The sequence below is a fragment of the Bubalus kerabau genome, chromosome 16 (genome assembly GCF_029407905.1).
Source record: "Bubalus kerabau isolate K-KA32 ecotype Philippines breed swamp buffalo chromosome 16, PCC_UOA_SB_1v2, whole genome shotgun sequence".
NCBI classification, from domain to species: domain Eukaryota; kingdom Metazoa; phylum Chordata; class Mammalia; order Artiodactyla; family Bovidae; genus Bubalus; species Bubalus kerabau.
The window spans coordinates 40,405,581-40,429,798 of record NC_073639.1 but is presented as its reverse complement, the minus strand read 5'-3'; the positions used below and the strand labels follow the sequence as shown (position 1 = coordinate 40,429,798).

Genomic DNA, 24,218 nt, shown 5'->3' with positions numbered 1-24,218 from the left:
GGCAACAGGTTAAAATCCCCAAGAGATTATCATTTTCCTGCCAGAAATAAATTCTCCTGTCCTACACTCCTGATAACAGCACTACCACAACAATGGAAATAATTTTGAGATCATTGCCATGGGTTCAGTGTTTATATTTCTTCCAAATTAATATCCTGATATCTAACATCCAGCATGGTGATAGTTGGAGATATAGATTGAGGGAAGCAATTAGGTCATGAAGATGGAGCCCTCATAATTGGGCTTAGTGCCTTTACATGAATAAATATAAGAGAGTCAGCTTCCTCTCTTTCTTTCTCAACCTCTCTCTTTCTTTGCCATGAGATTATATAATGAGAAAATTGTTGTCACTGAATCATTAAGAGACCTCTCAGCAAACAACAGACCTGCTGTCACCTTGATGTTAAACTTCCAAGTCTTCCGAACTGTGATAAATAAATGTCTTTTAAGCCACCCAGTCTATGGTGTTTTTATTATAGCAGCCTGAGCCAATTAAGAAAATTATTTTTCAACAATTTCATAAGTCAAAAAGAAATAAACTATAGTAGCTTCACTTAGAAGTTCAGTAATTTTACCAGTTGACACATAATTCAAAAAAATAGCTCAGTTTATGCCTTCTGGTGATGTAGAATTTTATGTATTATAATCTTATTCAATTTCAATAAGATTCTATGTTCAGCAAGTCTCTACAATTAATAGTAATAATATTATGAAAAAAGATATTCGCAAAATGAATATAAAAATTACTATGCTTTTCAGTGGCAAGCACTCTTTCAGGGAAATATAGTTTTCTACTGTAAAACCTGATTTTACTGGTTATTAGCAAACACTGAAATAATAAAATGTTGAGGTCAATCTTACTAAGGTTTGAGGAGAGATGAAAGCTTCTTCAAATCCCTACTTTTAAAGTGTTTAATATGAAATACCATACCTGTAGAGTATTTTATATGAAATAATTAAATAATAATGTTAAACACTTTGATGTTTATACTATGTACAAAAGCTCTAAGAAGTTTAAATTCATAATCACCAAGTTTTCTAACATGTCAAAAGAGACAAATACTCTTAAGAAGATTTTTTTCATACTTAAACATATTATTTATTTTTTAATATAAATTTATTTTAATTTGAGGTTAATTACTTTACAATATTGTATTGGTTTTGCCATACATCAAATGAATCTGCCACAGGTATACACGTGTTCCCCATCCCGAACCCTCCTCCCTCCTCACTCCCTGTACCATCCCTCTGGGTCATCCCAGTGCACCAGCCCCAAGCAACCAGTATCATGCATCGAACCTGGACTGGCGATTCATTTCATATATGATATTATACAAGTTTCATTGCCATTCTCCCAAATCATCCCACCTTCTCCCTCTCCCACAGAGTGCAAAGGACTGTTCTGTACATCTGTGTCTCTTTTGCTGTCTTGCATACAGGGTTATCATTACCATCTTTCTCCATATATATGTGTGAGTATAACGTATTGGTGTTTTTCTTTCTGGATTACTTCACTCTGTATAATAGGCTCCAGTTTCATCCACCTCATTAGAACTGATTCAAATGTATTCTTTTTAATGGCTGAGTAATACTCCATTGTGTATATGTACCACAGCTTTCTTATCCATTCATCTGCTGATGGACATCTAGGTTGCTTCCATGTCCTGGCTATTATAAACAGTGTTGCGATGAACATTGGGGTACACGTGTCTCTTTCAATTCTGGTTCCCTCAGTGTGTATGCCCAGCAGTGGGATTGCTGGGTCATAAGGCAGTTCTATTTCCTTAAGAAGATTTTTAACTATAAAGTTCTGTGATTTATCATTAAGTTAAATTCATAGTTGAAGTATGACTTTTCCTGAGTCAGATATTGCATACTAATTCACATTGTACTAAACTTTCAAAAAGAGACTTAAGAAATTTTGGAGTCAGTTTTAGTACTTTTTTTTTTCCTTGAAGGATGAATATTCAGTCTCTTAATCATTCTACAATTGTTTTGTTCAACATTCGTCAGCAGCAGCAAAAATATAACATCTGTTCACATCTCATTTTTTTCCAACTAGGTAGACAATTAAAAGACCTAGTTTTAAAATAATTCCTAAGAGTCATTCTTTTTTTTTAATTTTAATTTTATTTTATGTTTAAACTTTACAATATTGTATTGGTTTTGCCATATATCTAAATGAATCCACCACAGGTATACATGTGTTCCCCATCCTGAACCCTCCTCCCTCCTCCCTCCCCATACCATCCTCTGAGTCATCCCAGTGCACCAGCCCCAAGCATCCAGTATCGTGCATCGAACCTGGACTGGCAGCTCATTTCATATATGATATTATACGTATTTCAATGCCATTCTGAAATATTTTACAAAAATAAATAAATTGGTACAATCACTTTGAAAACTCTTTGGAGTTATCTATTAAAACTAAATATATGCTGACCCTGTCACCTTACAATTACACTCCAAGAGAAATGAGTACAGATGTCCAGAAAAAGGCATATGTGAGGATGCCTTAATAGCCCCAAACTGGAAACAATTCAAATACCCATCATTAGCAGAGTGCATAAAAAATGTGAATTTCATGTGACAGGGCACTTTAGATTAATATGAACAATGAAATGCTTATATATTCAACAGTGTGGAGAAATATTACAGATACAGTGTTTAGCAAGAAAAAATGCATACATAAAAGTTCCTATAGTAGGATTCTATTAATATATAAAGTTCAAAAGCAAAACAAATTACAGAAATGGTGAAAAATGTGGAATAGTTATTACTTTCAAAAGACAGTATGGATTAGAAGTGGCAAGAGGAACCTTCTGGACTGAAGGAAATATTTGCATTATAATCTGAGTGATAGCTCTCTGGGTGGATACATATATTAATGTGTATTTAAATGTGCAGTGATGACCCATGTACATTGCTATATCTGACCACCTCAAATTAAAAGTTGATGTATTTCAGTATTTTTTCAACAACAGTCTAATTACTGATAGCAATATTTTGAGAAATAGTGCTTCATACATGAACAGTTTGTAATTTAAATTCTGTCTGATAATTCTTAGCACAACATCAGCATTCTCTTGCTAGGATAAAATATCCTAAAATAGACAGTGTACAAATATTGCTTTGTTACTGTAAAAAATATTAAGCCAAAGCTTGAACATTGTTAGTTTCAAGAGATGGCAAAGTCAGTTGATGTGTATAGCAGTAATTAGTTCTAAAAGTCACTAGAGCAGACTTACCTAAATTGTGTTGCCCAGAATATCAGAAGGTATTCAAATCTTTCTATAGTTCATTTAGTTGGGAAATTCTAGGTTAAGCAAAGTTTAGAATATTTCTCTAGCTTTAATATGCTCTTGTGCATTGTGGATTTTCATAGAAGCATAATATGCAGTTTTCTCCAAATGACTTGGTCATTAGAATCCATTTTCAGCAGAACATTTCACAGAAATAATGTTCTCAGGGGCAATGAATGCAGACTTCTGGGAGGCGAATAAGGAATTTTATTATATCAATCGAAAAAGTCCTAAGATCTTCAGGAACAATTTTCCAGAGAGAGGGACAATGAAAACAGCAAGAGGTTTTACAGTACGAAGTTTTAATCTATAATGCGTAACTCAATTATACTTACCTTTTAAAGGGGATTAAAATAATGATGGACTTAAACGACTGATTTTCACAGGGAAAATTAAAAGGAACTGCGTTTCTTTGGGGAGAACACATAGTTAATTGGAATCCCAAGTGTTGAAGAAAATGTTTCTATATAGGAGCTGAAAATTGAATAGAATTGGTAGAAATATTATTATATTTATGGATGGGAATATTTATATAGGCAATACTACACCTAGGCTTCATGTATGTAAGTGCTATGACAGAATGTCTTTAAAAAAGCATTAGAAAAGATATCACTAATGTGTAGAGTCTCTATCTACTCTTTGTTAGAAAATCAGAAATTTTGGACTTTCCTGGTAGTCCAGTGGTTATGAATCCTCCTTCTATTGCAGGAAACATGTCTTTGATCCCTGGTCAGTGAGCTAAAATCTACATGCCACAAATAGAGAGAAGGCTGTTCACTGTAATTATGAGTCTGTGAACAACAAGAGAAATCCACATAATGCAGTCAAAAACAAAATTTAAATTAAATTTAGAAAGGAAGAAGATCATAATTTTATCTGCAAATCTTTCATTAATTGGTTTTAGCAACTTGGACATGTAACAATTAGGAGCTGAATTTTTCATTAGCCAAATGAAGGTACTAGAATAGTAGACAGATAAGATGCATTTCAACTTCAACTTTTAGTGGTTTTAACTTATGTGTAAATAAATATAATTAGGTTTCAAAAATTTAGTATTTTTTTCCTCTTGGAAAATAGATTTAAGAATTGTCCTTTACATTGAAACATGTAAAATATCATGTATGAAACGAGTTGCCAGTCCAGGTTCAATGCACGATACTGGATGCTTGGGGCTGGTGCACTGGGACGACCCAGAGGGATGGTATGGGGAGGGAGGAGGGAGGAGGGTTCAGGATGGGGAACACATGTATACCTGTGGCGGATTCATTTTGATGTTTGGCAAAATTAATACAATTATGTAAAGTTTAAAAATAAAATAAAATTAAAAAAAAAAGAAACCAAAAAATTAAAATAAAATAAAAAGAATTGTCCTTTATATATATTTATATATATATATGTATGTATATATATAGTTCATTCACATATATATCAAATATGTATAAATATAAAACTTACAGGATAAATACAAAAAGTGAAAGTTAACAGCATTCGATAGATGGCCTAAAATTGATACAGTAAATGACATAATGTTGAGCTTTATTAACACTTGCCACATGCCTATCACACTCACAGGTTAAAGGTAGACCTCAGTAGGGCTAAATATCTTTTACTTACATATCCCTTAATTATTAAATAATAGTTCATTTATAAAATGTGTCAAAAATGTAATATAATGTGATAAAAGAAGAGACATTTTCTCATTACAATAGTTAAATGCTCTGTTACGCTTTCTTTCCTTAACTGGAGTTTTAATTTCTTCTTTTCAATGATATATCTGCTATTTCTTGTTTGCCTATCATTAATCTTCTCATAGAAGAGAGTTATATAGATAATATACTAGGGAAATACTATTTTAGGCTTTAAATTGGGTGTGACTGATTAATTTAAGTGGCTCATAAACTAACTGCAATAGATGAAATCCTAAATTTTTTAAACAATGAATGATAGCTCAGTTCAGTATATTTCAGTTGCTCAGTCATGTCCAACTCTTTGTGACCCCATGTATGCCAGGCCTTGCTGTCCATCAAAAACTCCCGGAGTTTACTCAAACCCATGTCCATTGACCCCAGCCATCTCATCCTCTGTCATCCACTATCCCCCAGCCTTCAATCTTTCCCAGTAACAGGGTTTTTTCAAATGAGTCAGTTCATCTCATCAGGTGGCCAACGTATTGGAGTTTCAGCTTCAACATCAGTCCTTCTAATGGGTATTCAGGGCTGATTTCCTTTAGGATGAACTGGTTGGATCTCTGTGCAGTCCAAGGGACTCTCAAGACTCTTCTCCAACACCACAGTTAAAAAGCATCAATTTTTCAGCATTCAGCTTTCTTTATAGTCCAACTCTCACATCCATACATGACTACTGGAAAAAACAGAGCTTAGACTAGATGGACCTTTATTGGGAAAATAATGTCTCTGCTTTTTAATATGCTGTCCAGGTTGGTCATAACTTTTCTTCCAAGGAGCAAGCATCTTGTAATTTCCTGCCTGCAGTCACCATCTGCAGTGATTTTAGAGCTCAAAAAAATAAAGTCTGTCACTGTTTCCACTGTTTCCCCATCTATTTGCTGTGAAGTGATGGAACCGGATGCCATGATCTTAGTTTTCTGAGTGTTGAGCTTTAAGCCAACATTTTCACTCTTCTCTTTCACATTCATCAAAAGGCTCTCTAATTCTTCTTCTTTCTGCGATAAGGGTGGGGTCATCTGCATATCTGAGATTACTGATATTTCTCCCAGCAATCTTGATTCTAGCTTGTGCTTCATCCAGCCCAGCATTTCTCATGATGTACTCTACATATAAGTTAAATAAGCAGGGTGACAATATACAGCCTTGACATACTCCTTTCCCGATTTGGAACCAGTCCGTTGTTCTACATACAGTTCTAACTGCTGCTTCCTGACCTGCATGCAAATTTCTCAGGAGACAGGAAAGGTGGTCTGGTATTCCCATCTCTTTAAGAATTTTCCAGTTTGTTCTGTTCCACACAGTCAAAGGCTTTGGCATAGTCAATAAAGCAGAAATTGATGGTTTGTTTTTTTTTTTTTTTTCTGGAACTCTCTTGCTCTTTCAATGATCCAGCGGATGTTGGCAATTTGATCTCTGGTTCCTCTGCCTTTTCTGAATCTAGCTTGAACATCTGGAAGTTCACGGTTCATGTACTGTTGAAGCCTGGCTTAGAAAAGTTTGAGCATTACTTTTCTAGCATGTGAGATGAGTGCAATTGTTTGGTAGTTTGAACATTCTTTGGCATTGCCTTTCTTTGGAACTGGAATGAAAACTGACCTTTTCCAGTCCTGTGGCCACTGCTGAGTTTTCCAAATTTGCTGGCATATTGAGTGTCTCACACTTTCACAGCATCATCTTTCAGGATTTGAAATAGCTCAACTGGAATTCCATCACTTCCACTGGCTTTGTTCATAGTGATGCTTCCTAAGGCCCACTTGACTTCACATTACAGGATATCTTGCTCTAGGTGAGTGATAACACCATGGTGATTATCTGGGTCATGAAGATCTTTTTTGTACAGTTCTTCTGTGTATTCTTGCCATCTCTTCTTAATATCTTCTGCTTCTGTTAATAGTTTCAACTTTTAATTCTTGTTTAGCTAAATATTTAAAGCTTCTCCCAAATGTAGTCCCTTTTTAATGTCTCCCATTTTTTTCAATGAAATCACACTAAAGAGGGGCTAACGGTAGCTTTACTGAGCTTGAAATTTTAAGATACTATAAATACTTCCATAATTTATAGCCTTTGAAATATTTATGAATGATATAACCAAATATTAAAAATATACATCACAAACAATAGGGAAAAAGATTTGAACAAATTTTACAAAATAAAATTCTTGAATGACCCATACATAAAATGAAAAGATGCTCAATATTATCAAGAAAACTCAAATTATATATTATATATTAAATTCTATAATGAATAAAACTCCTGAGAATGGATTAAATTTAAGATACAGAAAACAGCAAAAGTTGCCAAAATGTGAAGTAACTGAAAATTTTATGCATTAATTTTGAGTATGTAAAATTGCACATCTACTTTAGAAAAAGTTTTAGTAGTTTCCTATTCAAAGAAATGTACCTACCTTACAAAACAGGAATTCATGGCTGGCTACTGACCAAAGGGAAATTAAAATTTACAGCCAAAAAGGATGTGTATAGGAATGACCTAGGAAGCTTTATTTTTAAGAATTCCATCCAGGTTTCATCAATAGAAATGGATTTAAAACAAAACACTGTAGTATATTCATATTCTGGAAAACTATTCAACAATAAAATTAAATATTTTCTTGAGAGACACAATAACATAGATATGTCTCAATAACATTAATATCATAAAAGAATTACATAAATCCACACATTTAGAAGATCTATTTAACATGAAATTTCAGAACTAGTAAAAGTATATTATTGTGAAAAATATCAGGACTTTGGTTGCATCAGAAGGAATGAGGGCAGAGACTGTCATAGGTAGAGGCATGAAGAAATTTTCCTGGGAAATGATGACATTTCAATCTAGCTCCACCTAGATCTTGATGCCTGTTTCACAAATGCACACATTGTCCAAACTCAGAAAATAAAGACATAAGATCTGGATTTTCCATAGTATGGAAAATGTATTTCAATTAAAAAAAATTCTAAATAAATATTTAGCAAATGATATATAAACTTCCCAGGTGTCCCAATGGTAAATTTGCCCAGAAATATTAAATACTTAGATATAAACCTCACAAAATAATTATAAGATCTATATAAAGACAACTATAAGACTCAGATGAACAAAATCAAAGAACTAAATAAGTGGAGAGATAGTCTACGTCAATGGATATAAAGGTTCAATATTGTCACAATGCCAACTGTTCCCAATTTGATCCATAGATCCAATGCAATCCCAGTTAAAATCTCAGAGTCAAAATCTCTTATTTTTTTAGATATTGATAACTGATTCTAAAGCTTATTTTCAGAGGCAAAGACATATAAAAGTCATACAATATTGAAAAAAATAATATGGGAGGACTGACACTAATGGACTTAGGGCTTACTATAAGTTTATAGTAACCAATAATGTATTGGTGGAATAATACAAAAAGCTCAATGTGGAACAGAGTAGAGTCCAGAGGAGACCCAGGATAATTTAATCAAGTGATCTTTGACAAAAGAGTAATGGGAACACAATGAAACAAAGGTATCCTTTTCAACAGATGGTGCTGGAACAACTGGACATCCCACAATTAAAAAAAAAAAAAAAAAGATGGATCTAGACACAAACTTTAAGCCCCTGGCAAAATTAACCCAAAATGAATCACAGACTTAAATGTTAAAGGAACTATACATCTCCTGGAAGACAACAAAGGAGAAAATGTAAATGACCTTGAGTACTATGAACAAAGCTAGTGGAGGTGATGGAATTCTAGTTGAGCTGTTTCAAGTCCTGAAAGATGATGCTGTGAAATTGCTGCACTCAATATGCCAGCAAATTTGGAAAACTCAGCAGTGGACACAGGACTGGAAAAGGTCAGTTTTCATTCCAATCCCAAAGAAAGGCAATGCCAGAGAATGCTCAAACTACCACACAATTGCACTCATCTCTCACGCTAGTAAAGTAATGCTCAAAATTCTCCAAGCCAGTCTTCAGCAATACATGAACCGTGAACTTCCAGTTGTTCAAGCTGGTTTTAGAAAAGGCAGAGGAACCAGAGACCAAATTGCCAACATCCGCTAGATCATCGAAAAAGCAAGAGAGTTCCAGAAAAATCTCTATTTCCTCTTTATTGACTATGCCAAAGCCTTTGACTGTGTGGATCACAATAAACTGTGGAAAATTCTGAAAGAGATGGGAATACCAGACCACCTGACCTGCCTCTTGAGAAACCTATATGCAGGTCAGGAAGCAACAGTTAGAATTGGAGATGGAACAACAGACTGGTTCCAAATAGGAAAAGGAGTATGTCAAGGCTGTATATTGTCATCCTGCCTATTTAACTTCTATGCAGAGTACATCATGAGAAATGCTGGGCTGGAAGAAGCACAAGCTAGAATCAAGATTGCTGGGAGAAATATCAGTAACCTCAGATATGCAGATGACACCACCCTTATGGCAGAAAGTGAAGAGGAACTAAAATGCCTCTTGATGAAGTGAAAGAGGAGAGTGAAAAAGCTGGCTTAAAACTCAACATTCAGAAAACGAAGATCATGGCATCTGGTCCCATCACTTCATGGGAAATAGATGGGGAAACAGTGGAAACAGTGTCAGACTTTGTTTTTTGGGGCTCCAAAATCACTGCAGATGGTGATTGCAGCCATGAAATTAAAAGACGCTTACTCCTTGGAAGGAAAGTTATGACCAACCTAGATAGCATATTGAAAAGCAGAGACACTACTTTGCCAACAAAGGTCCGTCTAGTCAAGGCTACGGTTTTTTCAGTGTTCATGTATGGATGTGAAAGTCGGACTGTGAAGAAGGCTGAGCACCAAAGAATCGATGCTTTTGAACTGTGGTGCTGGAGAAGACTCTTGAGAGTCCCTTGGACTGCAAGGAGATCTAACCAGTCCATTCTGAAGGATATCAGCCCTGGGATTTCTTTGGAAGGAATGATGCTAAAGCTGAAACTCCAGTAATTTGGCCACCTCATGCGAAGAGTTGACTCATTGGAAAAGTCTCTGATGCTGGGAGGGACTGGGAGCAGGAGGAGAAGGGGACGACAGAGGATGAGATGGCTGGATGGCATCACTGACTCGATGGACATGAGTCTGAGTGAACTCTGGGAGTTGGTGATGGACAGGGAGGCCTGGCGTGCTGCGATTCATGGGGTCTCAAAGAGTCGGACATGACTGAGCGACTGAACTGAACTGATGGAAATGAGTTTTAAAATACAAGCTGCTACTGCTAAGTCACTTCAGTCGTGTCCGACTCTGTGCGACCCCACAGATGGCAGCCCACCAGGCTCCCCCGTCCCTGGGATTCTCCAGGCAAGAACACTGGAGTTGGTTGCCATCTCCTTCTCCAATGCATGAAAGTGAAAAATGAAAGTGAAGTCGTTCAGTCGTGTCTGACTCTTAGCGACCCCATGGACTGCAGCCTACCAGGCTCCTCCATCCATGGGATTTTCCAGGCAAGAGTACTGGAGTAGGGTGCCATTGTCTTCTCCGAAAATAAAGGCATGATGCATGAAAAAATAATTGGTAGGTGGAACTTCATTAAAATTAAAAATGCCTTCTCTGTGAAAGACAATGTCAAGAGTATAAGAAACCAAGGTACAGTCAGGAAGAATATATTTTCAAATAGCACAAGTGACTCTTATTCAAAACATACAATGAACCAGAAAAATTCAATGATAATAAAACTAATAACCCAATTTAATAAATGGGTAAAAAAAAAACCTGAGTAGATACCTACACCAGAGAAAATATACAGATGGCAATAAATATATAAGTATGTTAAAAGTCATACATGTCTTTAGTGAATGGCAACTTACAACCTCATTGAGATACAACTATATGTATATCAGAATGATTAAAATTTAAAAAATTGACCACACCAAACAGTGACAAGAATGTGGAATAGCTATCATTGCTGGTGAGACTTTAAAATAGTGCAGCTATTTTGGAAGATAGTATAACACTTTCTTATAAAACTGAACATACTCTTCCACATAACTGAGTAATTAAACTCCTTGGAATTTCCCCAAATGTGTTGAAAACTTAATTTCACACAAAAGTTTATTTTGGGTCTACCAATTGGGCTTCTCAGATGGCGTTAGTGGTAAAGAACCCACCTTCCATTCAGGAGATGTAAGAGACACAGTTTCCACCCCTGGGTCGGGAAGATCCCCTGGAAGACGGCACAGCAACCCACTCCAGTATCTTGCCTGGAGAATCCCATGGACAGAAAGCCTGGTGGGCTACAGTCCATAGAGTCACAAAGAGTCAGAAATGACTGAAACAACATAGCACGCACACACGTGTTAAAGAAAAATGGAACTGTTACAGAAGACAGGAAATATGGGTTCTCAACTGAACAGCACCTAGCTGTGTGATCTTCAGCAAAGACCTTTGCCTCTCAGGCACTTGCTTTTCCCATCAGTATTATATGTGTGCAAAGATGGATTGAATATTTTTTACTATCTTATAGATCTAAAACTACTTCCTCATATACTAGGGATCTGATGCCAGAAACAAGCAGTGAGTAATATTAGTTTAAAATAATCCTGTTCGTTTCAATAGTGATCTATATATTGTAAGATTTTTATCTCTTAAACATGTTGAATGTCAAACTCATAAATAAGAATATTTCTTTTCATTTATAATACAGAGCTTTTCTAATTGAATTATCAATAGAATTTTAATAATGAAAGATATACAAATCAATTTATGATTAATTTTCACATTGAAGAAGTGAATATAAATGCTAGCTTGCAGTTTATTAATATTAATTTATCTCATTTGCCTGTTCTTAACTCATAACCCTTTTTCCTACATGTACAAATTGAAAGTAACCACAATGAACCCTGTTATAAACACTGATATCTGTATTCTTTTGAATAATATGTAGTATAATGTACTTAATTAGTGGTAGATCTGGGTGTATGAATAGTTTGCTTTTCTTTAGTAAACTGATGTGAACTAGCATTATTCTCTCCACAGAAATGAGGAGAAAAATACAACTATATCTAAAATTAAGAAAGATTTGGAAGTCAATCAAAAGGAAATGAACAGCAATGAAAAAACCTGTTTAACTGCACCTAGGTCCTAATATGCTGGTGCTCCTTGATCAGTAAAAGGATCAAGTACTGTTCAGGGAAACAAGGATAAGTCAAGTTTTTCAATTATCTATCTTTATATATGTGTGTGTGTGTCTGTGTGTGTCTGTGTGTGTTTGGTGTGTGCATGTGTATATGTTCAATTGTGTCTGACTCTTTGTGACCTCGTGGACTATAGCCTGGCAGGCTGTGGGTTGCCATTTTCTACTCCAGGGGATCTTCCCAGTCCAGGGATCGAACCCATGTCTCTTGCATCTCCTGTATCGCAGGCAGATTCTTTACAACTGTAAAGAGTGGCAAATAGATGGAGATGGGGAAACAATGGAACCCGTGAAAGACTTTATTTTCTTGGGCTCCAAAATCACTGCAGATGGTGACTGCAGCCATGAAATTAAAAGATGCCTGCTCCTTGGAAGAAAAGCTATGAACAACCTAGACAGCATATTAAAAAGCAGAGACATCACTTTGCCGACAAATGTCTGTCTAGTCAAAGCTATGGTTTTTCCAGTAGTCATGTATGTATGTGAGAGTTGGAACATAAAGAAAGCTGAGTGCCAAAGAATTGATGCTTTTGAACTGTGGTATTGTAGAAGACTCTTGAGAGTCCCTTGGACTGCAAGGTGATCAAACTAGTCATTCCTAAAGGAAATCAGTCCTTAACATTCATTGGAAGGGCTGATGCTGAAACTAAAACTCCAATACTTTGGCCACCTGATGTGAAGAACTGACTCATTGGAAAATACCCTGATGCTGGAAAAGATTGAAGGCAGGAGAAGAAGGGTACGACAGAGGATGAGATGGTTGGATGCAATCACTGACTTGATGGACATGAGTTTGAGCAAGCTTGGGGATTTAGTGATGGACGGGGAAGTCCATTGGATCGCAAAGAGTCTGACATGACTGAGTGACTGAACTGAGCTGAACTGAACTCTTTACATCTGTGCCACCTGAGAAGCCTATATATCTATATATCTATCATCTATATCTAAATCTATATTATATGTGTTGGATAAGAGAAAGCACTGTAGCTCAGGTGACTTGAAATTTCATTCTAGGGTGGTAAAAAAAAAAATCTTAAGTGCTCAAGACTAGTGCCTAAATGGAGTTTTCTGGAATATGGACAAGCTTGGTTTTATATACTATATGAATTTGACTTTGACTAGTTTGTTACATATTGTCGAATATATGTAAGTAGAAGGCTAATGTTCCCCATTTTTAACATTTCAAAACTTAAAATCTTAAAATGAAAACAGCTCTATTTTTTCAAGCTTATAACAACTACTTTTAAAGCTTTATAAAAAGTATCTTAAGGTAGAGTCATTGAAGTGTTAAGGAACAGACTTTATGCATCCTACACATCTGTAATGATAGTACTGCTTTGATAATTCATTCTCAAAAATATCAAATGACTAGTAGGTTTTTATCTTGAGAATCTTAGAGATCAGATATATTTCTTTATTGACTTAATTTTGCCTAGCAAAATGATTCAGTCCACCACATGCCGAATTTTCCCCAGATTAGCAAATATATTCCAGTTTAAATGAATAAACTTGCAAGCAATACATTCAAAGGTCAACAAAACATTTTTTTTTCCTTAAAGTTCTAGAAAGGACAAAATTAACCAGCAAAAAGTACATTGAAGTTGTAACTATGTACTTGATTTGCAAATCAGTTTTGAAACACACACATCAGTTTAGGCCTTAGATATACTTGATGGTGACATGATTTCCTGACACTGGTAGTACTACCAATGTGTTTTGGGAGACAATCCTCCAAGAACCCATAATAGTTTTGCAAATCTTATGGATAGAGACACTGACTGCCATTTGCTTTATGATCTATTCAAGGATGTTTGAACAGCAAGAAGCTCTGTAACACAAAGATAACGTTCCCTTCCAGAGCAAACAGCAAGTGTATGGAAAGCCTTAGAAGACAGAGTTTGTATCTCCAATTTGAGCAAAGGGAAGGACTATGGACTGTTCGGTATCCTAAAGATAACTTCTTCCTTTGTTGCAATGAATAGGAAGAATTATGGTCCATATGGTGTCCTTAACTCACAGATCTTCTACATCATATGGTGTGTGCTGCTATAAACTGGCTCTCTGGAAACCGAACTCCAGGCACTAGCTCAATTAAGGGTAGAATTTCATTTCTCAGGAAAAAAAAATTTAATGTTCTTCTTTTTCAAACATTACTTTTTGATGAAAAAAATCAGATTTGCATTTATCTAATAATTAAGAATATTGAGCATTTTTCATGAGTCTTTTGGCCATCTGTATATCTTCTTTGGAGAAATGTCTATTTAGATCTTCTGCCCATTTTTTATTTCATTTTTTATATTGATCTGTAAGAGCTATTTCTATACTGTGGAGATTAATTACTTGTCAGCCACATTATTTGCAAATATTTTCTCCCATTCTGTAGGTTTTTTTGTTTTATTTGTTTACTTTGCTATGCAAAAGCTTTTAAGTTTAATTAGGTCCAATTTGTTCATTTTTGTTTTTATTGCCATTACTCTCTGAGACAAATTCTTAAAAATATTGCTGTGATTAATGTCAAAGAGCATCCTATATATGTTTCCTTGAGTTTTATAGTATCTGGTCTTACATCTAGGTCTTTAATACATTTATTTTTGTGTGTATGGTATTAGAGATGTTCTAACTACATCCTTTTACATATAGCTGCCAAGTTTTCTCAGCACCACTTGTTGCAGGGACTGTCTTTTCTCTATTGTATATTCTTGCCTCCTTTGTGTAGATTAATTGACCATAGGTGTGTGGGTTTTTCTCTCAGCATTATGTCCTGCTACATTGATGTATATTTCTGTTTTTGTGCCAGTGCCATTCTGTTATGATTACTATGGCTTTGCAGTATAGTTTAAAGTCAGGGAGCATGACAACTCCAACTCTGCTCTACTTTTCTCGAGATTACTTTGGCTATTCCAGGTCTTTGTGTTTCTACACAGATTTTAAAAATTTTTGCTCAAGCTTTGAGAAAAGACAAGAAATGCAGATCAACACTATAATCAGGTATCACTTCACATTGGTCAGAATGGCCATCATAAAAATTCTACAAATAATAAGCAATAGACAGGTTGAAGAGAAAATAGGAACATTCCTACACTGTTGGTGGGGATGTAAATTACTACAGCCACTATGGAGAACTTCATGGAAGTTCCTTAATAAAACTAATAAAATCATATGATCCTGCAATCCCACTCCTGGGCATGTATCTAGAGAGAATCGTAATTTGAAAAAATGCATACACCCCAATGTTCAAGTAGCGCTATTTACATAACCAAGACATGGAAGTAACTTAAATGTATAATGACAGATGAATGGATACATAAGATGTGGTACACAAGAGAACATTACTCAGCCCAAAAACAGAATGAAATACTGTCATTTGCAGCAACATGGATGAACCTAGAGATTATCGTAATAAGTGAAGTAAGCCAGACAGAGGAATAAATATCATATGATATTGCTTATATGTGGAGTATAGAAAACAAATGATACAAATAAACTTATATGTAAAAATGAAATAGACACACATACACAGAAAACAAACTTATGGTTACCAATGGGGAAAGGAGAGGACAGATAATTGAGGAGTTTGAAATTAAAATAGATGCACTAATATATATATATATATATATAAGGGCCTATTATATAGCACAGGGAGCTATACTCAATATTTCACAATAACTTATAAGAGAAAATAATATTAAAAAATGTATCTATATGTGTGAATAACTGAATCATTTTGCTGTGCATCTGAAACTAACACAAATTTTCAAATCAATTATACTTCAATGAATTAAAATGTATTACTAATACATTTTAATACATTTGAAATGTATTAACATTATTCAATCATTAAGATATATATGTAATAAATATATTGATATATTCATTAATATATTCCTTAACATTTACTTAATTAATGACCATAATGTCTTCACTTCCTGCTTCATGACTATTTTTCCTATTAGATAATGGTCCAGATTGCTTCTTGACCTTTGAAAAATACATTAACATTTTAAAGGGTCTTCCCTTGAATATGCTGGAAGCAGCCAGATATTTCAGATGGAATGGCACAATTTTTCATCAGCCAGGAAATAATGCTCCTGGGTTTGCCTGAAGGTTTCTATCCTCTCAGCAGTCATGGTTTTGATGTGCTATTTAATTTTTTTCTCCTTCCCTAGAGTTCTCTCTTGCCACTCTTCATGAATCCACATCTATCATTCTTTTAATACTAAAAGTAAAACATAACCTCCTGTAAATGACTTCTTTGAATTATATTGTACTGCTATGCATAGCAACACTTTCTGGACTTATTAAATTATACAAATACTTTCCCCTATTTGCACTAGTAACTAGTTTCATAGACAAACATTTTGATTTTGTAAGTAAAGGAATCGTGATGCAATTTTGATTTGCTCTGTACTATAAATCTGGACATCTCATTCTCTGGCCACAAAAAGTTATAAGCATTTTAAGATTTTTCAGTGGTCCCACTAGGTATACTCAAAGGGCACTTCTTACTGTCCTCATAATCTTCCCTCAAGCCTGGCTTTGATAATCAGTATCAGCAAACAGTGTAGCAGTGTGATCAGTGCTGTAAGTAAGAAAAAGGAAGGAAGATAACATACTGAATCTAAAGAATTTTACAGTGAACTGATAGGGTATATGACGATATGCTGAAATAATAGTACATGCATATTATAGGATTGTGACTACAACAGGGCAGGCCTCCCAGGTGGCACAGTGGTAAAGAATCCACCTGCCAATGCAGGAGATGCAAGACTCCTGGGTTCAATCCCTGGGTCAGAAAGATCCTCCGGAGTTGGAACTGGCAACCCATTCCAGTATTCTTGCCTGGAAAATTAGATGGACAGAGCAGCCAAACAGGCTACAGTCCATGGGGTCAAAAAGAGTCAACACAGCTGAGTGATTGAGCATGCATGCACAACTACAACAGAAGGTTTCATTGTGATAGGAAATCATCAGTTCAGTTCAGTTCAGTCATTCAGTTATGTCCAACTCTGTGAACCCATGGACTGAAGCACATCAGGCCTCCCTATCCATCACTAACTCCTGGAGTTTATTCAAACTCATGTCCATTCAGTCGGTGATGCCCATCCAAGCACATCATCCTCCATCATCCCCTTCTTCTCTCTCCCTCAGTATCTTCCCCATCATCAAGGTCTTTTCAAATGAGTCAGTTCTTCGCAGCAGGTGGCCAAAGTATTGGAGTTTCAGCTTCAGCATCAGCCTTTCCAATGAATATTCAGGATGATTTCCTTTAGGATGGACTGGTTGTATTTCTGTGCAGTCCAAGGGACTCTCAAGAGTCTTCTCTTACACCACAGTTCAAAAGCATCAGTTCTTCAGTGCTCAGCTTTCTTTATAGTCCAACTCTCACATCCATGCATGACTACTGGAAAAACCATAGCTTTGACTACATGGAACTTTGTTGGCAAAGTTATGTGTCTGCTTTTTAGTATGTTGTCTAGGTTGATCATAGCTTTTCTTCCAAGGAGCCAGTGTCTTTTAATAGGAAATTATGAGCCAGAAGAATACAGAAAGAAGAAAGAAATATTGGATGAAAGAGAAGACAAAAAGCCTTGGAATAGAAATGAAAAAAGAAACCAAGGTAGTAAAGGAAAAAGTGTACAGGATTTTTTGTTAGATGATAAGAGTTTACATTCTAGTTCTCTAGGACAGACAATGATAATTCCAAAATATCAGACATCTCCCAAATCTCAGTGGTTTAAAACAGAAGACCTTCCCCTCATTTCTCATTTCAAGACAATCACTAATTGCCAGGGAGTTTTCGTCATCCTACTTGATTTAGACACTTGGCATGATTAAGCAGGCACTCCCTTGAACAGATGCAGTTTGACATGCTAGGAGAAAAAAAGATAATTCAGGGAGGTTTTACGATTGGGATCAAATGTTCAGCCCAGAGGCATTCCATGGTGCTTCTTAACAACTTACTAGCCAGAACTAGACACATAGTCACTTTAAGCACAAAGGGACTAACGTGATCAGAATGCAGGGAGAATAGGAAATACATGGCACACAGGATAAATTAACACAAAAGTACTCACTGTAGAATGGTTATTAAAATATACAGGCTTTATATTAAATCCTAATCCTGTTTCCCAACATTTTAAGTGTGTTGTATTAAACAACTACTAAACACTTGTGAAGCCTAGTTTTCTCTTCTATCAAACAGTAATAAAACCACTTACAACATGAGAATCTTCATATAATTAAACCAATGTACAGAATAAAGCTAACAGAGTACCTAGTATACAGTAAATGCCCTGTGATACTAAGTTCTGTGTGACCTGCTCTGAGTATATCAATTCTGGAGATGGCTCAAAGTATGGAAAACTTCAGGGAATTTTCTCACAAATGCTCATAGTAACCAACAGCTACTGTGTGTGACCTGTGTAAGTATATGCACAATCATGTCTGATTCTGAGACCCCCATGGACTGTGTAGCCCACCAGGCTCCTATGTCCAAGTGATTTTTCTAGGCAAGAAAAATGGAGTGGGTTACCATTTCCTGGGTGAAGCACAAACTGGAATCAGGATTGCCAGAAGAAATATCAATAACCTCAGATATGTAGATGACACCAAGCTTATGGCAGAAAGCAAAGAACTAAAGAACCTCTTGATGAAAGTGAAAGAGGAGAGTGAAAAAGCTGGCTTAAAACTCAACATTCAGAAAACTAAGATCTTGGCATCCAGTCCCATCACTTCATGGCAAATAGATGGGGAAACAGTGGTAACAGTGACAGACTCTATTTTTTTGAGCTCCAAAATCACTGCAGATGGTGACTGCAGTCATGAAATTAAAAAGCACTTGCTCCTTGGAAGAAAAGTTATGACCAACCTGTACAGCATATTAAAAAGCAGAGACATTACTTTGCCAACAAAACTCCATCTAGTCAAAGTTATAATTTTTCCAGTAGTCATGTATGGATGCAAGAGTTTTACTATAAAGAAAACTGAGCGCCGGTGAATGGATGCTTTTGAACTGTGGAGTTGGAGAAGATTCTTGAGAGTACCTTGGACTGCAAGGAGATCCAACCAATCCATCATAAAAGAAATTAGTCCTGAATATTCATTAGAAGGAATAATGCTGAAGCTGAAACTCCAATACTTTGGTCACCTGATGTGAAGAACTGACTCATTTGAAAAGACCCTGATGCTGGGAAAGATATTGAGGGCGAGAGGAGAAGGGGACAACGGAGGATGAGATGTTTGGATAGCATCACCAACTCAATGGATGTGAGTTTGAGTAAGCTCCGGGAGTCGGTAATGGACAGGGAAGACTGGGTTTATAAAGAGTCGGACACGAATGAGTGACTGAACTGAACCTTTTCCTGCTTCAGAGATCTTTCCAACCCTGTGCATTGGTATGTGAATTCTTTATTGCTGAGCCACCTGGGAGCCCCCTATAGTAACTACTATGCTCAAAACCAGTGACAGACCAGCAGTTAGGGTGGTGACTATTGCTTCCGAGTGGGTCTTCATTGGGAGATTTACCTAAACTAAAGCTACAGCAACATTTGTATTGCTAAGTCACTTCAGTCTTATCCAACTTTATGCTATCCTATTAGGAGAAGACATTCATTTCAGTCTAGCCAAGAAAACATACATGGAAACACTGTGATTGTGCTTTATGGAAGGGGAGAAGGAACAACACGAAAGGACAGTAGATGTTTCTCCTTGAAGCCCTTGTCACTTTGCTTTACCAGCATTACCATCTTTATTCTTTCTGATCCTTCTTCCCCATCTGTGTTTTACCTATGCTTTTATGGGCTTCTTACTAATCTCATTTTTCTGTCTGATCCTCTCTCTTTCCCTTGAGAAAGTTACTTTTCCTCTCAGGTTTTAATAATGTCATTTGGATAAGCAGGAAAAATATTCCCTGTATCCAAGGGTTATTGTGGAATTAAATTGCAACAATTAATGTATATGAAAGTATGTAGCACAATATAGATATACAATATTTACTTCAAAATAATAATAAAAGAAGAGTACTATTTGGATTTGCATTTTGTAATTGTGTTTTACAATTTTGTATTGCTAATGAATTCCATATCCTCAAGTTCAATAAATGCTTGTTGGGTAAGCACACTGGATGAAATGCAGCATCAGCCCCCTTAGATACATATTATGGACTTTAATTAAAATTTCTATAAGTATATGTTACTCATTTTTATCTTGAGACACAGAATATATACTTGCCATCACATGTGTGTATACAGAGTTATAAATGATACAACTATGTACATATATGTTATACCTATACTACACTACAGTATGTATGGTCTTCCCTAGTGGCTCAGATAGTTAAGAATCTGCCTGCAACGCAGGAGACCTGGGTTGATCCATTGGTTGGGAAGATCCCCTGGAGAAGAGAATGGCAATCCACTCCAATTTTCTTGCCTGGCGAATTTCATGGACAGAGGAAGCTGGTGGGCTACAGTCCGAGGGGTCACAAAGAGTCAGACAGGACTCAATGACTAACATTTTCACTTTCACTGTGTAATCTGACAAGTAAATCACACATTTCAGTTTTTGCTCCCAAAAGGGGACTCATTATACAATTGACACACAAATATTTGAGAAAATTCTATTCTCTACATACATTTGTTCAGACTCAAAGAACTGACACCTCTCTGGGGAAAATGTGGAAAGTGGCTAATCAAACCTCAAAATCTAGTGTATTTATTATATATTTTAGTGTTTTGTAGTTAGCAACTAATATTTATGCTAGTGAGACCTATCCAAATAGGTCCTTATGCATTCCCTAAGTCTTACAGATTTATAGATGTTTATAGTCTATTTTATTTAAATAAAACTATGCAAGTTAAAAATAACAAATGTGAGGAAATAAATTTATACAATGCTATTAAATAATATATTTTAAAAATTTTTATTAAGTATAGCCTAGTTGATTTTACTCTAGCAAAAATGATAGAAAAGGAAATTATTTTTAATGTATTATTAATTATAATTATACACATATATATCATCTTGATTTAAGCCTTATTCTAGTTAGTGATGGAATCGTTCACTATAAATATATTTGTTTCTTTTTAGCGTCCTAGGTGCTGTGCTATAGCAAGATGAATAGTGTGTGTTTACTCACTATGTTGTATCCAACTCTTTTGGGACCTCATGGACTGTAGCCCGCCAGGCTCCTCTGTCCATGAGATACTGAAGTGGGTTGCCATTTCCTTCTCCAGAGGATCTACCAGACCCAGGGATCAAACTCCCATCTACAAGGCAGGTGGAGTCTTTACCTCTGAGTCACCAGGGAAGCCAAAGATGAATAGTAGCTTACATCATAATGGAAAAAAGATCCAGCAAACTAATAAATAAGTGAAATACATATTTTGACAAATAATGGTATTCTAGAGTGAACATTAACAGGGGATCAAGGGAATGTCTATGTTTGTTCTATTTTCAGTTATGGTTTGGGAAAACCTCTCCAATAAAGCAGCATGTGAGCCTAATTGGAGTGGAAAGAAGTGAGAGAAAGACAATCAGGTATTCTTTGGATTCAAATAGTGACTAATTCAAAAATAAATAAATGCTCTAATGAGATTAGTCTTCAAGCTCTTGGAGAAGGAAAAGTACATCCCAGTGGTTGGATTGGGGTTGATAATGAGGGGAAAGTATCTGCCAGGGTTTTGCAGGAACTTACAGAACTCAGGGAGCTTAATTCCTACCAGATACACACTTTCACACAGAGTCACAGAACTATTTTTATAGCTTAACGTCACCTCTGTCTCAAGTCATTTGAAATTTAAGTATTGTCATAACGTTCTCTGCCTCTCTGCTCCTAAATACCAGCAGTCATGTACTATTTCTAAATATGTAGAGGTAAGGATTCACAGAGAAGGAAAAGATTGGGAGGTGACTTTGATAATTTTGGGTGAGTATTAGTGTTTCCAAAACTGGTTTAACTCATTGTGTTGTTTCATTTCTTTAAAGGTTTCTTAAATTATACAGCAATGCATGGTAAGTGATTTATCTGAAATGTCCAAATTTAATTCAAAATTATTTATAAATTATACACAACAATCTGTGATGTTACATTTAACAGAGGAACAATCAAAACTTTTAGTCAGGCATCTACCTGCTATTTTTCTGCCATCGATTCAATTACATAGTATCTACTAGGTAGTAATAAAGTAGTAATAAAAAGATTAGACAGGCGCAGTTCTAGACCTCAAGACACATAACATAGGGGAGTCACACAGTATGGAATAAATATTCACTGGGTCTGTAATAGTATGAATCGGTATGTTGAATTAATAATATGCTTTCAGAGCATTCATAAAGGAATTATTATATCTAAGTTTGGAGCTGGGACAAAACTTATTGTTAGTCCATGAAGTAGGGGAAATGAATGATAATAGAAAAATAGTGGGATAAGGCCAATTCTCCAATTGTACTTATATAGAATGAACATTTTAATAGCTTATTTACTTTTACATGCAACTGAACTTCTATAACATTTTTTTACTTTGAAGTATAGTTTATATTCTACTTATTTTCTCTTATGCCTGTCATATCTATTCTGCATGCTATACCTTAGCTTGTTGAAACATTTAATAAATGTATGTGTTCCAAAAATTCCTTAACATTCTAAGAATTTTTTTATTTCTTATCTACAGAATGAAAATAGATACACTTTCATAAGTTTGGTTTGAAGATTAAATAAAACAATAAATTTAACATCTTAGCCTAATGTCTGGCACATAAAAATCGCAGAAAAGGTTAGTGATTTTGTCACAATCCTATACTGTTATGAAAGAATTTCAGCAAAAATATATGCAAGGTAAGGGCTACTATCATTTAGTGACTATAAAGGAGAAAATCAAAATAGTTATGTTTGTTTATTTCAAGTGATTTTTAAAAGACAAGTAGCATAAGAAATCTTAAAATGTATATGTTCTTTTCAATTTCAGCATTTTTGTCTTTTTTCCACTCTCTAGGAAAACCAAAATGTACTATAAAGTTTTATTTGATTGAATAAAATGTGGTTTAAGTATTTTACTTGCAGTATCATGATGTGTTATTCAAAGCACTAGCTTAATTTTTTGTAAGTATGTAATCTATGGAATTTATAAAAATCCTAATGTCAACTTATTTAATTCTTGAAAATATTTAACATCAGTAAATGAAGTATTTCCCATTAGACAACCTGAAATTATTATGATTTTTGTGAAATTAAAATGTCTAATGATTTTTAAAAAGAACAAAAGCTTTGCCAAACTATATGTCTCTAGATTGTATAGGCATCTTTTTTTGTTTATCTTAATGGCAAATTCAAGAACATAACACTTTTGGTTTAGTTTGAAGTTATAAACTTAAAATTAATATGGAAATAACAGAAATTATCTGGATGATTAGGTCTTGACATACTTACTTTTATAAGTCCTATCCTATTTCTTCATGTGAAATTTTAATGACACATTTTTTAAATAGTCCATCTCTATACTTTGTCAAAAGCAATCCCTCAAATTGTGTTTCTAAAAGGCTTTTTTATATAAATATAAATTATACTCTGAAAGTATATTCTGCAATAAGTGCTCCTAGGTGAGTAGTAAACCAGAGAACAAACAGTTTAGTTCATTATGAGCAAGTCTAGAATGGTAAGGTACCTTGTGTCGCAATCTTATTAGAGGTTGGTAGGATTTAAGGCCATATCCTGCTTCTTTGGTTGGCCTTCCTTCAGACTCCAGAAAAATGAATCCAAGAATCAAAACAGCTGACCAGCACTTAAACATCCTTATTGCTTTTCACCTGTGAAAATTAACATTGCAAATAATCAGAAAACACATTCTAAATTGAAGAAATATATCAAAAATATTCAATAACAAATATAATTCTCCATAGAATTAATCAAAACTCAGCAGCAGTTGCCAACTGAATCCATAATAGGTAAGCATCTTCAAATAAAGATTATAATTCTTCTTGATATAAGAAATACTGTTTTTTTCACACATACAGCTTTATATAACATTGAATTAGTAGAAATTTAGGGGCCAATAAAAATATTGAGGTAAAATAAACACAAGCTGAAAGAAATTTTTTTCAAAGAGAGAAA

The 24,218-nt window shown here is 35.1% G+C and overlaps 1 protein-coding gene across 3 annotated transcripts in view; it reads right to left on the bottom strand.

Moving 5' to 3' along the window:
- FSTL5 (follistatin like 5) overlaps positions 1-23,898 on the bottom strand; it is an 881,431-nt gene extending 857,533 nt beyond the window's left edge. For all 3 annotated transcript variants that reach the window (XM_055550064.1, XM_055550065.1, XM_055550066.1), the window contains exon 1: positions 23,773-23,898. In XM_055550064.1, coding sequence (XP_055406039.1) covers positions 23,773-23,898 — 126 coding nt within the window. The remainder of the gene's footprint in view (positions 1-23,772) is intronic.
- Between the last annotated feature and the right edge of the window lie 320 nt (positions 23,899-24,218).